Source organism: Plasmodium gonderi (assembly GCF_002157705.1).
Source record: "Plasmodium gonderi DNA, contig: Chr12, whole genome shotgun sequence".
Taxonomy (NCBI): domain Eukaryota; phylum Apicomplexa; class Aconoidasida; order Haemosporida; family Plasmodiidae; genus Plasmodium; species Plasmodium gonderi.
In genome coordinates, this window is record NW_021628937.1 from 1,134,982 (window position 1) to 1,149,459 (window position 14,478).

The window sequence follows — 14,478 nt, forward strand, 5'->3', positions numbered from 1 at the left end:
TGGATCTACATCTAGGTACACTTTTTTTTTTTTTTTTTTTTTTTTCTAAACTACCTCAGGGGTAGATGTGTTCATATTGCCATGACTAACTTGTGAAATGTCTTATGAGATATCTTATGAAGTAACGTATGAAATAACGTATGACTTAAAAAAAAAAAATTCATTAGTCTAGCAGCTTTTATGCGTTCATAAAATGCCCTTCTTTTCTATTTGTTCCCTTCAAAAAATATGATGCTTTAATAAAAAGAAAAATATATCCCATGTGTGCAGCGACAGCGTAGCAAAAATATGCACATGCGTCTAATTCCCTGTTCAGGCGAAATTGGACGTAAAATTAGGCACAAAAATGGGCACAAAAATGGACACAAAAATGGACACAAAAATGGACACAAAAATGGGCACAAAATTGGGAAAAAAAATTGGCACAAAATTAGATACCATGGAAATTCCCCTAGAGTAAATATTTGTCAACCAATTTGTAGGATTCTTTTTCTACAATTCGAGCAATTCTATCCTTGAGTAAATCTTTGAAATCTAACGTGCATTGCTCATTTTCCATTTTTTTCAGGGCCTGCAATATATTGTTAAAGCTTTTATTTCTACGAACCTCAGTCTCGAGGTATGTAAATACCGTTGGGTTATTCTTTACAAGTTCGTGCATATAATGTCGGTATGTATAAAAAGCTACGACATAACTATCGCTGAATAAGCAGTTTATATTATTATCATTTTTATTTACACTTGGGAAATTTTTAACTTTATCTTTTATGTATTTATATGTTTCTTCTCGGCTATTCAAACTGTAATTACATTTAGTACTGAAATATTTCCTTGCTTCTTTTGGACAAAAAAATAAAATTTTGCACTCAAAAATGGAACTTAAAAAATACACAATCACAGATAATATTTTTTCCTTCATTTTGTTTTTCTCGTATTTATCATTTACTTTTTCGATACCTATGATCCATTCATCTTTTCCTGCTTCTGTTTCATTTGAGGGAATATTCCAAAGATGTTGTACAGGCTCCTTTACATGGTCTTTATTATTTAAATGATTATCCTCTTGTTTCGCTTGTTCATTATGCTTCATATCGTGTTCATCATTTTCTTCTCCTTGTGTAGAGAAATCTTCACTGGTGTTTTTTTTCCTCGAAGTTTTTTCAGACACACCCTGCTTTTCGCTATTAGAATACAATTTTATAAAATTCAAAATTGTTAGAATCTCTCGTATGTTAAAGTTTAAGGGATTCGCTTCCCTGTCATAACTGTATTTCAATACATCCTTTTCGAAATTGTTTTTTCCTTTTCTGGTGGTCGCAGGAGGACCCTGTTTTTCATTGGAATGGAAATCCTTCTTAATGTTAATCAGTCCAATTTTTTTAATAATTTTATTCTTTAACAAGCAGTAGCATAGGTTATTATTACTTATAACTAGACTTAAAACATTAACAGAATATCCTTTTTTTTTCATTTCACTTAAATAAGGTTCAATATTCCTACGATTCGATACATGTCGTGTAGTAAACTTGTTATTACTATGTAACCATCTTTTTAAAAAACAGGGAATATTGGCCAATTTTTTATTAACAATGTTCATGTAAAAAAACGGAGGGGAAAATATATACATATATATATATATTATTTTCTTCAAATGTGATGACCTTATGTTCATACTCTTAATCTGAGCTAATACTGTTTTAAAAACCTAACCCAGCAGTTGTTTTCCCTCGTGTTGTTTTTCCCTGAGGGAATGATCATTTTCTTCTTCTCCTATAAATCTCCCTTTTCTAGGTTTGAAAAAAGTTCATCCCATCCATCAATCTTTTGTTTTCCTCTGTGCACAATTTGCAAATTTTACCATTTGGCTGCCCATCTAGCTATTTACTTATTTATATATTTATATTTATTTATTTTTTTTTTTTTTCCACCTAATTTGCCTGAATGTTCAGAAAAAAATTCATCTGTTCAGGCACAAACCACATGTGCATTTTTTTTCTTTTTTGTGAAAACAAGGAATGTAATTTTTTTTAGGTAACCCCGTTGGGGTGATTTCCAAAAATGGAAGGATGATGACGCCATGGTGACATTTGAAGAAATGTGTGAAAACTTTTTTATTTATTTACATACACATTTGTGTGTTCTCATATATATGCATATATTTGTTCATTTACTTTTATTCCCTTCAATTAGCACAAGTACAGATTACACAACATGTTGTACACAAAAAGGTTCGCTTCTACATTACGAGATCATGGGGAAGGTGATATGAGAAGAGAGGGGTAGAAAAACATACTTGAATCATTTTTTCTGTATTATTTATATATAAGTGTAAAATTTTAACATGATCATCCCAATTGGAAGTTTCCTTTTTTTTTTCATTCGATAAGCAAAACATTTTAAGCAATGTGAAAAAAAAAAAAAAAAAAAAAAAAAAAATCCTTGAAGTAAACAGAAACAGGATTGAGAGCAAACATTCACACAGTTAATAAAAAAAAAAAAAAAAAAAAAACTAAAGCAGATGAGACGATAATTTCCATTTCTTGTACATTTCGCAAACGGTTTTCATTTTCATCCTCCCTTTTTAATTACTTGCCTCTAGTACATCCTCTTACTTTTTTGATAATCCGTGTAGGTGAGACTGCAGCTTACACCTTCGTAGCGCTCAACTTGTATAATTTTCAACAGGTCATCATTAATTTCTCCCTTGTAGTTAGCTTTTCTTATTAATTTTTTAATCGTTGTTTTATGGTCAAAGTTGTGTTGTGGGGCTACTTCAGGTAAGAATGTAGAAGAGTATTTTCTTTTGTTTACAACAAAGTTTATGCTAACTCCATGTTTTCCAATTGTCCAATCGTATACATGATTACATTTTTCAAAATTAAATAAATATGTTATTGTAACCATTAAGTATGGAATATTTTTTAAAGTAATAGGATGAAATCTTTTATCATTAAGAGAACTTTCTAAGGCATAATGACGCATATCCAATATATCTATTTTATTTAAGCAGCCTATACACCCATTTAATTCGTATGCATTATAATCATAGGAACCCAAATCTTTTACATCGTTAAGTTTCATCCATTTAACGAAAAGTGGAATCCTGAATCCTTTTTCATGTAAAGATTGAAGCAATGGTGGAATGTAATCAAATTTCTCATTTTTTAATTCATATTTTAATACATCAAAACACCAAGAGCAGATGTAATCTTTATTTTCTATTAATTCTTGTACAATTTCTTTTTCTCCCTTTATTATATGTTCTTCCTTTTCTTCATAACTTATGGATGGATCCACCATTTGTTGTAGACAGGATAAACCAGCAGGAGAGAAAGGTATGCTTGTCGATGGAACTGATACTGCTGGTTGTGACAAGTTTGTTAGGGTCCCTAGCGCTACCTGTGGGAGCTGATTATTCTGAGCGTTGGGAAACATTAAGGAATGTGTACTTTTGGCGAAATTTTTTTTTTACTAAGTGTGCTAAATTATATTCTTCTACAATTTTGTTACTTCTCTATTGTTATGGAGAAAATTTTGAATTCACATTTGTTTCTTACAAATTATGCTTATTTTCCACGTTTTCTCCTAACAAGTTAGTTTGAAGACATGTTGCTTCGTTTGGATTGGGGAGGGGTATGGAAAAAGGAGCAAAAAAAAAAAAAGGTATGCATATGTATATATATATTCATACACGTTTATGTATACACATATTTGTGGCTGTTTTTCCCCCTTGTATACGCTTTCCTTTTTAGGATAGTGTTGGTCGTCTCCTTTGGATTATAATGTAAAAGCCATAATTTTTAAATCAACAGTGAACATTTTTTTTTTTTTTTTTTGCAATATAAGTTTTCTCCTTTCCCCAACCTGTAGTTGTTTTTTGGGCGAAAACTTTTTAAAAAGTTTTGTTACGTTTATTTTTATATTTTTAATTCATCTGTTATGCCAAGTCAACCACTCTCACAAGGTTTTTTTTTTTTTTTTTTTTCTCTCGTTACATTGTACCGACAAACGTTAGTTATACTAAATTGCAATCGAGAGCAGCATAGTATGAGAACGCGAGTTAAGTCCATCTAGCATGTTATTATATGGTAATTATATATACATGCATATAAAGTTCATTTCCCTTCATTTATATTTTAGGGGACACTTAGTGGTGGTATTAGAGGGAAGATATTTTATTTTAACTTGGCGAAATTTCGAGAGTTTAGATTTTTGTATTCTATAGTGCTTGCCTTTTGGGGGGGGAGGAGGGGTAAACATTTTTACGCACTTTTTTTTACCTTTATTTTTTACCCCACTTTTTTACGCAAATTTTTATGCACGTGTTTTTGTGAAGGAGAGGACAATTTGAAGGTGCGCCAACTGTGCAACAAAAAAAAACAAACTCGAAGAAACTTGAAATGAAGGAAAGCGTTTCAAACAACATTTTCTCCACATTAACTGGAATTTCTTAGCCCTAAGAGAGGAAGAGCAAAGTGTGAACATAGCATAAACGACCGGGAAATGTGAAATGCAAAGTTCATTCATGTGCTTGTATAATATATATATATATATATACATACGCTTTAAACATACATGTACACATGTACACATATTTACACTGTTTAATTTTCAATATTGTCATATCTCCACCTCCTCAATCTACTCTTGCAACTGCGAATGAAGAACTTTTTTATGAAGTTTTTTTTTTTTTTTTTAACGAAAATCACTCTTATGCTTGGGTAAATATAAATGTTATTTTTTTTAGTATTTGCTATTTTTGTCTATACAGTTTTTTTTTTTTTTTTTGCTTACTTACGTGTATTAGTATATATGCAGTTTTACTTTGCATAGCCGTGACATCCACACACCCCTTTATTTTTTACTTTATTGTTATGCTTCATTCTGTTGTATTTTTTTCCTTTTTGGTGAAGGTAAAGAATAAAAAAAAAAAGGTAAGTGGACATATTACACAGAATAAAAAAAAGGGAAAAAAAAAAAAAAAAAGTAGTAAATAGTTGCATACATAATTGAAAAGTACTTTGTTATGGAATTTCCTCAGACATCTTCTAAAACGAGCAACAGGTTTTTTTGTCACACAATAAGATTTTATCATAAGTTTTAGCAAAGTGACAAGAAAACGATTTTATCATAAGTTTTAGCAAAGTGACAAGAAAACGATTTTATCATAAGTTTTAGCAAAGTGACAAGAAAACGATTTTATCATAAGTTTTAGCAAAGTGACAAGAAAACGATTTTATCATATGCATAACAAAATAAAAGCGTAAACATTGAAACGTGCATAGAACAGAAGAAAAAAAAAGGAAAGAAAAAAAAAAAAAAAAAAAACTTTGTAGATATTGAAAAAAAGTGGTAATTTACCCACATTTTGTATACGCTTTTGGGGGAAGGAGACAAATTGAGAAGTCAAACATTTTTATGCACGTTTCTGAATGCTTGTGTTTTAGGGCCAAGAAACACATCGAGTATAAACACGAACTAAAGAAGACAAACCAAGAATCAAATCGAATGTAAACACAAACTAAAGAAGACAAATCAAGAATCAAATCGAATGTAAACACGTGCTCAGCTCTCCCACCCCCCCCCCACACACACACACACAGAAATGATGCTGCGAATTTTCCACCTGATCGGGCTGCTGGTAGGGATATTTCTGGTAAACCTACCCGTTTTTGGTTGCATAGAAATTTACGTGACAGTGAAACCAAATAAAATGAAGTGCATAAAAGAACGAATAAATAAAGATACCTTGGTAGTAGGAAAATTCAAGACAGAAAACAAAAATACTCCAGTGTCTATATTTATATATGACATTGATGTGAATGAAAGAAATTTTAATCCACAAAAAAGACAAGCAATATTTGAGACACTTAATGAACATGACATAAAAACTGCCTTCACAACTTTTTATTCAACGTCGTATTCATTTTGTGCATATAATAAAACACGTAAAATAATGGATGTTTATTTCGAAATAAAACATGGAACGGAAGCACGGGATTATGCACAAATTGCAAAATCAGAGCACCTCAATGAAGCAACCATGTACTTAAAACAAATAATTGATCAAATGAATAACTTTCATATCAACTTAAAAAGAATTAAAGCTTCAGAAGAAAATGAAAAAAAATCCAGTGATAAGTTAAACGATACCCTTATGTGGTTCTCCTTAATCAATATTTTAATAATTATTTTTGCTGCTATTATTCAGGATTTCTATTTTAAGCGATTTTTCACATCCAAGAAAATTATTTAAATTGTGGCTCCTCCCCCAAAATATTTTTTTTTTTTTTTTTTTTCCCAGCGATTTTTTAAAAAAAAAAAAAAAAAAAAAAAAAAACCTTCGGGATATCCCTCATGTGGTACATTTGAATGTAAATAAATTTTGAATTCCTTTTACCAAGTTTGCTTCGTCACATCTGAACCAGAAGAAGTTTGGGGGGGAGATAGTATATTTTTTTTTTTTTTTTTTTTTTTTATTTTGAAAAATGCTTTCATTACATGTGACATCATCATGTCCATCCTTTCGTGTTTATGGTGTGTATTGTTTACACAATCAATTTTTAACATGCTTTATCCGTTTCTCGTACTTTATATATTTATTTTTTTTTTTTTTTTATGTTATTAAAACGTTTAAAAAAATTTACAAAAAAGGTAACAAATAATATGATGACAAAAAAAAAAAAAAAAAAAAAAAAAAAAAAAACTATTTCTGATGATGATGTACATTCACCTGAACATCAGGGAAAATTATTTCATTTTTTTCCTCTGATTCGGATTGATTTTCCCCATTATCTGTAGCAAAAATGTTCAGTGTGTAGGTATATATCTCCGGCTCTTTCTTTTGCTCTTGCTCTTGCTTGAAGAGTTCAGTTAAAATATTGTAAAGACTTTTTTTCCCTGAATATCTCAAAGATGGCAATTGAAATTTTGTGTAAATTATTTTGTCTTTGACAGCAATTGTCTGAATGGACATATTGAAAAGTAGCTCAAGGGATGTTACAACTTCATCCAATGTTATGTCATCTTTGTTTTCATACTTCATAATATTAATGTGTGATTTGGATTGTTTAATCATTTGTTTCGTAATAACTTTTACCTTCTTCAATCTTTGCATTGCATTGGATAATATATTTTCTTCATTTAATTTATAATACTTTTCTTTATTTGATATACTCGATAATGTTAAGCATAGATTTCTTTTAGTATCATCAATGTGTTTTAGAGACTTTTGCAAAAATGTTTCATTAGTTGCAACATTGGTGGTGTGTCCCTTGTGGAAACGGTTTCTAAGTTCGGTCCTCATTGTATAGAGATCTTTGATGATTTCTTCAGCTAGTCTTATTGCTTCTTTCACAGTATGGGAAGAAGGTTGGATCGACCCGTTCCTGAGTTCCTGAATGGAAATTTTCACATGGGCCAAGTGCTCCTCTACACGCCACCATAACTGTTCAGATGAAACAAACATTCCGTCATTAAAGAGAGAAGAGGGAAATCCACAACTTCCTACTGCACAACAATTCTCTTGATCTTGATCCTTCTTCTTTCTGCCTTTGGTGTAAATATCTATATAAATGTAATTCCAAATGGAAAACTGAAATGTCTTCATCATACTTGTAGATGCATTACTATATAACATAGGAGGATATACACTGTTGAGCTGTGAGTGTGTAAAAAAGTTATCCTCCAAATTAATATAGTGATTTTTCATAACAACTGACATATTTTTCCATTCGTCATATGGTACATTAAAAAAATGAAACAAAATTTTTCCGTCTTTTATAATATACACCTGCTTTCCGTGCATACTAATTGTTATGTCTTTAAACTTCTCTTCACGAAATTTACTTTGGTCAATGGTGAATACTGTTTCTTCTTCTATCCACTTTTCTTGTCCATTTATGACCTCCTCCTTCGTCTCCTCTTCTTCCTTCTGCTCTTCCTTCTCCTTCTGCTCTTCCTTCTCCTTCTGCTCTTCCTTCTCCTTCTGCTCTTCTTTCTCCTTCGTCTCCTCTTCCTCCTTCTGCTGCTCCTTCTCCTCCCCTTGTTGCATCAAGTGAGCCAATTTGTACAGCTCCAAAGACGCTAGAGCAGAGATAGCTGACACCACAGTTACAATTGAGGGCACAATATTATTGCATATTTTAAAAAATTCCAAAATGTCTAATTGAGGGAAATTATAATTTTCATTTCGTATGTTGGTCAGGCTAAAAACGAAATTAATGTTTTCATTGTCCTCCTGCAGATTGCATATTAGTGGGGTCAAAACTCCCACCTCTTTCAAGCCCCTCTCCGGCTCATCACTCTCTGCCTTATCACCACACCCTGTCAAATTATTAACCCCACTTTGGAAATTTACCCTGCCCAGATTTTCTGAATCCTTCACATTCGATCGGACCCTCCACCGCTGCACATGTCTTAGGGATGAAATAAAAACAGGGTTATTAAAAAGATCAAAAAGTTCCTTTTCAAGGGTTTCATAAAAGTTTTCATTCGTATTTTTTCGTATTACTGAGAGGAAATATACGAGCCGCTTCACATCCACATGTAGATTGTTATTTTGTACTATCTGAGTTAGTGTCTCTTCAAAGTTGTGTTTTTTTTTCCTATCTTGTTGTTGATTTTTAAAAAAAAAAATATGATCTTTGTTGATTTTCTGAGCTGTTACAATTTTCGTTAAATTTTTAAAAATTTTTTTAAAATTATTAACAGCACATTGATAAAATAAGACATGATTTTTATTTTGTTCATTAAAGTAAACTGGTTGTGGTAATTTTTCTAATTCTTCAAAATATTTGTCCATTTCTTTTTCGTTATTTTTTAGCAAATGTATAATGTTATGTACAAATATGCTATTCCATAAAATCTGAACATTTTTTTCTATGTTCAGGTTGAAATATATTTTTGTCAATTTTAAAAAATGAATCAAATTACTTACATTGTCATAGTTACACAGTTGACCAATGAAATATACAGGATCATTTAAAAAATTATTCATTTTTATGACATTATCAAAGAAATAATTATTAAAAACACTTTTACTAAATTCGATCACATGTTTTGGATGTCTTGGAAAAGACGTTATTGTGCACGAGTTATTTTTCTCTTCATCATTTTCATTTTCGAACGAATTGCTCGTATATGTTTCACTTGAAAAGGGAATGACTATTTGGCTACTGCCCTTTAATCCTTCTATCCCTGCTTCTACAAATGGAATCGAATTCATCACACAAAATCTGTCGCATACAGCTCTGCTTTTAAAATTGTCCAAACATAGAATGCAAATTAATGGGGATATTTTATGTCTCTTTCGGAGTTTCTCTTTTTCACTCATTTTCCTGACACCCTCTTTCGAACAGCTAAAAGGTGTGCCCTTACTTTGGCTAGTTAGATCTCTTCGAGATTCCCCCCCTTGTTCTTTTCCTTTTTCAAGGAAAAACCAACTCAACAACATATTTCGATTCCCCAAGATATGTTCATTCACTTTCATTTTCACAAAACCACAGTTTATATTTCCGTTTAACTTTTTAATATTCTCTGCAGCCACTTCACACTTCAACTTTCCCACATCTTTGGTCGTAAATAAAAATTGTCTAGACAAATTGGACTCCTCAATCAAGTCATAATCCACAACTTGGATGAGCCCTCCTCCGTTTTCTTCCCCATTTTCTTCTCCATTTTCTTCTCCATTTCCTTCCCCATTTTCTTCTCCATTTTCTTCTCCATTTTCTTCCCCATTTCCTTCCCCATTTTCTTCTCCATTTTCTTCCCCATTTGCTTCCCCATTTTCTCCTTCTTTTTCTCCCCCATTTGCTTCCCCTTTTTCTCCCCCTTTGTCATCACACGTCTGGCCTGTCCGTTTGGTTTTTCTTCTGTGTGGACACAATTTTCCTGACAGCATCCCATCCTTAGTCTTTTCTTCATGGGAAGAAAGTCCCATTAGCGCGAGGAGCTTCAAAAATTCGCATCCCAGGGCACCTGCCCCGATTAACAATATGTTCATATTGTTCAGAAAATTTTGAAATTTTGGTCCAAAAAAGTTCAGCTGGTGCATGTATCTTCCGTGGTATTTATTCGAAATATTGGAAAAAGGAAATAAGTCCCTTTTATCAAAAAAAAATGTTTGATAAATGGGTTTAAATTTATGTGTTACTCCTTTTAAAATTTCTTGTGCTACTATAGCTCCAAAAAAGATACAAAATGGAGGTAGTTCAATATGAGCAGCTGAACAAAATTGCTTTGCTACCTGAATGTTCATATTTTTTTTTTTTTTTGTACATAAATTTTGAAATTTTGTAATATCATCTGGAGTGAATATTTTTTCCCCTTTTTTATTTTTCATCATTTCTTCATAAGATAAAAAGCATATTTCTTCATCACTAACATGGTTTCCTTCAGCCCGTTGGTAAAAAAGTGATCTCAAGAAATGGGACAAGAATGAAAATTTTTTTCCTTTATCAACATTTTTTTTTACATTATTTAAGTATTCTTCCAAACTTACATAATTTAACATTACCTGTTCAGGCATTTTTATGATGCTCAAGTTGTAATCTTTACGTTTATTTTTCAAAACAAGTTCCTTTACATATTTGCTATACCTATTTTTGTCGTACACTTTTCTCAAATTCGTTAACAGCTGGATTTTATAAAGAAGACATATTTTTTCAATATATTTTACAAATTTGAAGGAGAAGATATACTTGATAAGTGTATATAATAAACTTCTTCGCTGCAAAATGGATACGCAAATTTTCTTCTTCTTCTTACATATGTCTTTAATCTCGCATGGTATATTTATTACACTCTGATGAACATTCTGCACACACAAATATACCCTATCCTTGTCATTCAATTGGACATTGTTGTAACTAGCCAAATAATGCATCACGATTTGATCATCCCCCTCTTCCACTCCTTCGAATTCGATTTTGCTTATACAATATGATTCATTAGTATTATGCGAGTTTGAAAAATAAAATTTTCCAAAGTCGACAAAAATTCGACCAAATAGTCCAACAGTATTTACACAAATAAATTTAATTAATTTTTTTTTCTTGCTGTTTCCTCCTCTACATAGATTATTTAATTTTACATTAAATTCTTCTTTTTGATTTACAGATACAACTACGTCGTACTTTTGTACATTATGATCTAGCTTTGTGATAACTTCAATTTTACAATTGTCATTGAGATTACGCATATTCTGAACACATGCAAAACTTTTTTTTTCTTTGTTTATACATTTTTGATCACAAAAAAAGAGATTATCTACATCGTCTATACTTAAAATGTTGTTATCATAAATTCCTATTTCTTTCGCTCCACATAGAATTAAATTTTTGCAAATTTCGCTACTTATTCCATTTAACCCAATCACTAATATTTTACTTTTACGAATTTTTTTTTCTTCCTTATACCCATGTGTGTATATTTGTCTGTTATATTTTTTTTCCTTCTGCAACATATCAATACTATTAAGATTGTGTTTTTTCTCATTTTTATAATTTGTCTTAAAACTCAACTTTTCATGATTATTCGATTTATCTATTATCCCCTTTTCATCATCAGTCCTAGTGTGGACATTTTTATCTTGCACTATTTTATTCCTTTCTCCATTCGAAATGCATGTGCCCAATTGCAGCCACTTTTTTTGTGTTTCTTCATTAGACGAATCAGTAAGGTATCCTTCTTTCTGATGTTCTATATTCCAGTTTTTAAAACCTTTGTTTACATTTTCATTTAAGTAATTCTTCTTTGAACAAGAACCATTTTCCCGTTTTTTGTTTTTTCCTTCTTCTATTTGTATGATGCTACATAGTTTGTTTAAATGGTGCACTCTCTTTTTCTCTTTCGTTTTTAATATAGCGAAATGTTTCCTTTGTAGATTATCCTTCCTGTTAAAATCGTTATAAATTGGAATTCTGATATTCCAACTATTAATCTTAACCGTGTTGTAACTTAATGTGCGACAAATGGACGTACTTGTTTTGTGTAATATGACAAAAAAGATAGAAATGCAGAAAAAATTCCAAGCGAGATTCATAGTTTTAACATCATAGGAGAGGGTCAAAAAAAAATGTAATGAAAAAAAAAGGAAGCTACGGCATGTAAAAGGGAAAAAAGAAGAACAAAAAAAAAGGACAAAAAAAAGAGAAGAAAAAATATCAATGCCCCTGAAAAAATGCTTTTTCCTTATTCTGGCACATGATGAGTTGTGCAAAAAAAAAAAAAAAAAAAAAAATTAAATTTTATTTTTCTTGTCCATCTTTTAACCCACTTCTCGGGGGTGATGGTGTAAAAACAGAAATTGTTAATTTCTGTTCATAGTTAGTCCTCTTAAACTCATATTTCCTTTTTTTTTTCCCCTCCTTTTCGTCTAGTTATTTTCTGCTTACACTTCTCTACACACAGACGTGTAAAATAAGGCATGGATGATGTGCCCCTATATGTGCATATCCGACTGATACATTTTATCTAATCGGTTAACATGTTTCTCTGATTTTATTTTATTTGTTTATTTTTTTTTATTTTTTTTTTTTTTTTTCCCCTCCTCTCCTCTTCTCTCGATTTATGAAAATGTTGTTCATATGAAAGTGTCATATGCAATATAATAACTTCCTAAAGAGAGCATTAAGTAAACATTTCATCTTTTCATTTTTGCAACTCTGCAGTGATTGATCTTTGTTTGCATACATTCATTCTGTCATTTGTATCTCGTTCTTTCGTGTGTTTACTTGAGGTTTCCCCCTTTGGAGTGAGTATATGTGTCAGTAGGTATGTGTGTAGGTGGCTTCCACAGCTCATATATCTGTTCATAAATGTTGTTTAAGCTTTATTTTGTTTTACCTTGTTTTGTTTGGGTTTATTTTGATTTGTTTAGGTTTATTTTGGTTGTTTTTGGGGGGGTTATACAGGCTTCTTTTATTTTGGCTTATTTTTTCCATTTCATTTTACACTATTTCTCTTTTTTAAGTTGCTGCCTATGAAGTTGTCCACCTCTTTTTTTTTTTTTTTTTTTTTTTTTGCGATATACTTCTATATACTTTTTTCCTCTCTTTCTCATCTAAAACAGTTAAACATTCGATCTAATACACGTCCGGCATATGTTTGAATAAGCGAAGAATACAAGCTTCTCCAATGATATTCAATCATGTCATTTTTTCTCTTGGTTTTTCTTTGGTTTTTCTTTGGTTTTTCTTTGGTTTTTCCTTAGTTTTTCTCTATGATTTTTTTTTTTTTTTTTCTAATTGTGTAAACTCACTTATTTATGTTAATCAGCATTTATGTTCTTTTTATCGCGCAAGTAAGATAAATCCTCATTTTTCTTTCTTTAAACTGGCGAAATTTATAAAGGAATAGTCAATATGATTATTTTATTTTGCTTTGCTTTGTTTTGTTTTGTTTCTTTTTTTTTTTTTTTTTTTTTTTTTTTTTTTGACCTTGCTTGTTCAGGCAAATGTGTTAGCTTTTTATTCATTTTTTTTTTTTTTTTTTACCGTATTCTACTGTCACTATTTCTCCAATGATTCTCCTTTTTTTTTTTTTTTTTTTTTTTTTTAATCTTGCTTGTTCAGGCGAATATGACCATTCATTATTATTATTTTTTTTTTTTAGCGAATTTCCAATATTTCTCCAATGCTTCACCCCCGTTTATTTTTTAACTTGTGAGAGGTTATTTTTCATGGTTTATTTTTTTTGCTTCAATTTTTTGACTTCATTTTTTTGTCTCATTTTTTTTGCTTCAATTTTTTGGCTTCATTTTTTGTCTCATTTTTTTTGCTTCAATTTTTTGGCTTCATTTTTTTGTCTCATTTTTTTTGTTTCATTTTTTTGTCTCATTTTTTTGTCTCATTTTTTTTGTTTCATTTTTTTGTCTCATTTTTTTGTCTCATTTTTTTGCCTCATTTATTTTATTTCATTTTATTCTTTTACAACATCGTGTGAATCATTTAGACACACTCTACAAAATAAGTCTTATCAAGTTTAAGCGCTCATTTTGGTGCCATCAACTTTGTAAGATAAACCTTACCACATTGAACAAGGATTCATTGAAACAACTTTTTCCAAAACTTTTTTTCGTCCTTTTTTTCCAAAACTTTTTTCGTCCTTTTTTTCCAAAACTTGTTTGCGTCCTTTTTTAACAAAACTTTTTTGCATTTCCTTTTACGAACAAAATTTTGCAACCAATTTTTAATTTTTTTTGTTCCTATCCAAAGCATAAAAAAGGGAGACTAAAACAAGAGCCCTTATAAATTAAAATTTTTGAAAAACAAAGGCAAAAAATGGAGACCATGTTTTGCATATTTGTTCCACTTTACAATATGTTTAACTTTTTTTGTGAGGATTAACCGAACTGTTTTTTTTTTTTTTTTTTTTTTTTTTTTTTGACATGGGATTAGGAAAGATTGGCACAGGTACACTTATCTTCATTTTGCTTGTCTTTTTTTTCCTCCTTATGATGTGCTATATTTTTTTTTT

The 14,478-nt window shown here is 30.6% G+C and overlaps 4 protein-coding genes across 4 annotated transcripts; 1 reads left to right on the forward strand and 3 right to left on the reverse strand.

Moving 5' to 3' along the window:
• Nucleotides 1-451: 451 nt before the first annotated feature.
• PGO_122300 (hypothetical protein, conserved) lies at nt 452-1,597 on the reverse strand (the record flags this gene model as incomplete). The annotated part of the gene is made up of 1 exon (XM_028689021.1): nt 452-1,597. The coding sequence occupies one exon, from the start codon at nt 1,595-1,597 to the stop codon at nt 452-454; it is 1,146 nt and encodes a 381-aa protein (XP_028544822.1).
• A 998-nt stretch (nt 1,598-2,595) lies between these two features.
• On the reverse strand, nt 2,596-3,300 carry PGO_122310 (hypothetical protein, conserved; the record flags this gene model as incomplete). The annotated part of the gene is made up of 1 exon (XM_028689022.1): nt 2,596-3,300. The coding sequence occupies one exon, from the start codon at nt 3,298-3,300 to the stop codon at nt 2,596-2,598; it is 705 nt and encodes a 234-aa protein (XP_028544823.1).
• A 2,305-nt stretch (nt 3,301-5,605) lies between these two features.
• Nucleotides 5,606-6,256, forward strand: PGO_122320 (hypothetical protein, conserved; the record flags this gene model as incomplete). Its single annotated transcript, XM_028689023.1, has 1 exon — nt 5,606-6,256. The coding sequence occupies one exon, from the start codon at nt 5,606-5,608 to the stop codon at nt 6,254-6,256; it is 651 nt and encodes a 216-aa protein (XP_028544824.1).
• A 450-nt stretch (nt 6,257-6,706) lies between these two features.
• On the reverse strand, nt 6,707-12,043 carry PGO_122330 (ubiquitin-activating enzyme; the record flags this gene model as incomplete). The annotated part of the gene is made up of 1 exon (XM_028689024.1): nt 6,707-12,043. One exon carries the CDS (start codon nt 12,041-12,043, stop codon nt 6,707-6,709), a length of 5,337 nt encoding a protein of 1,778 aa, XP_028544825.1.
• Between the last annotated feature and the right edge of the window lie 2,435 nt (nt 12,044-14,478).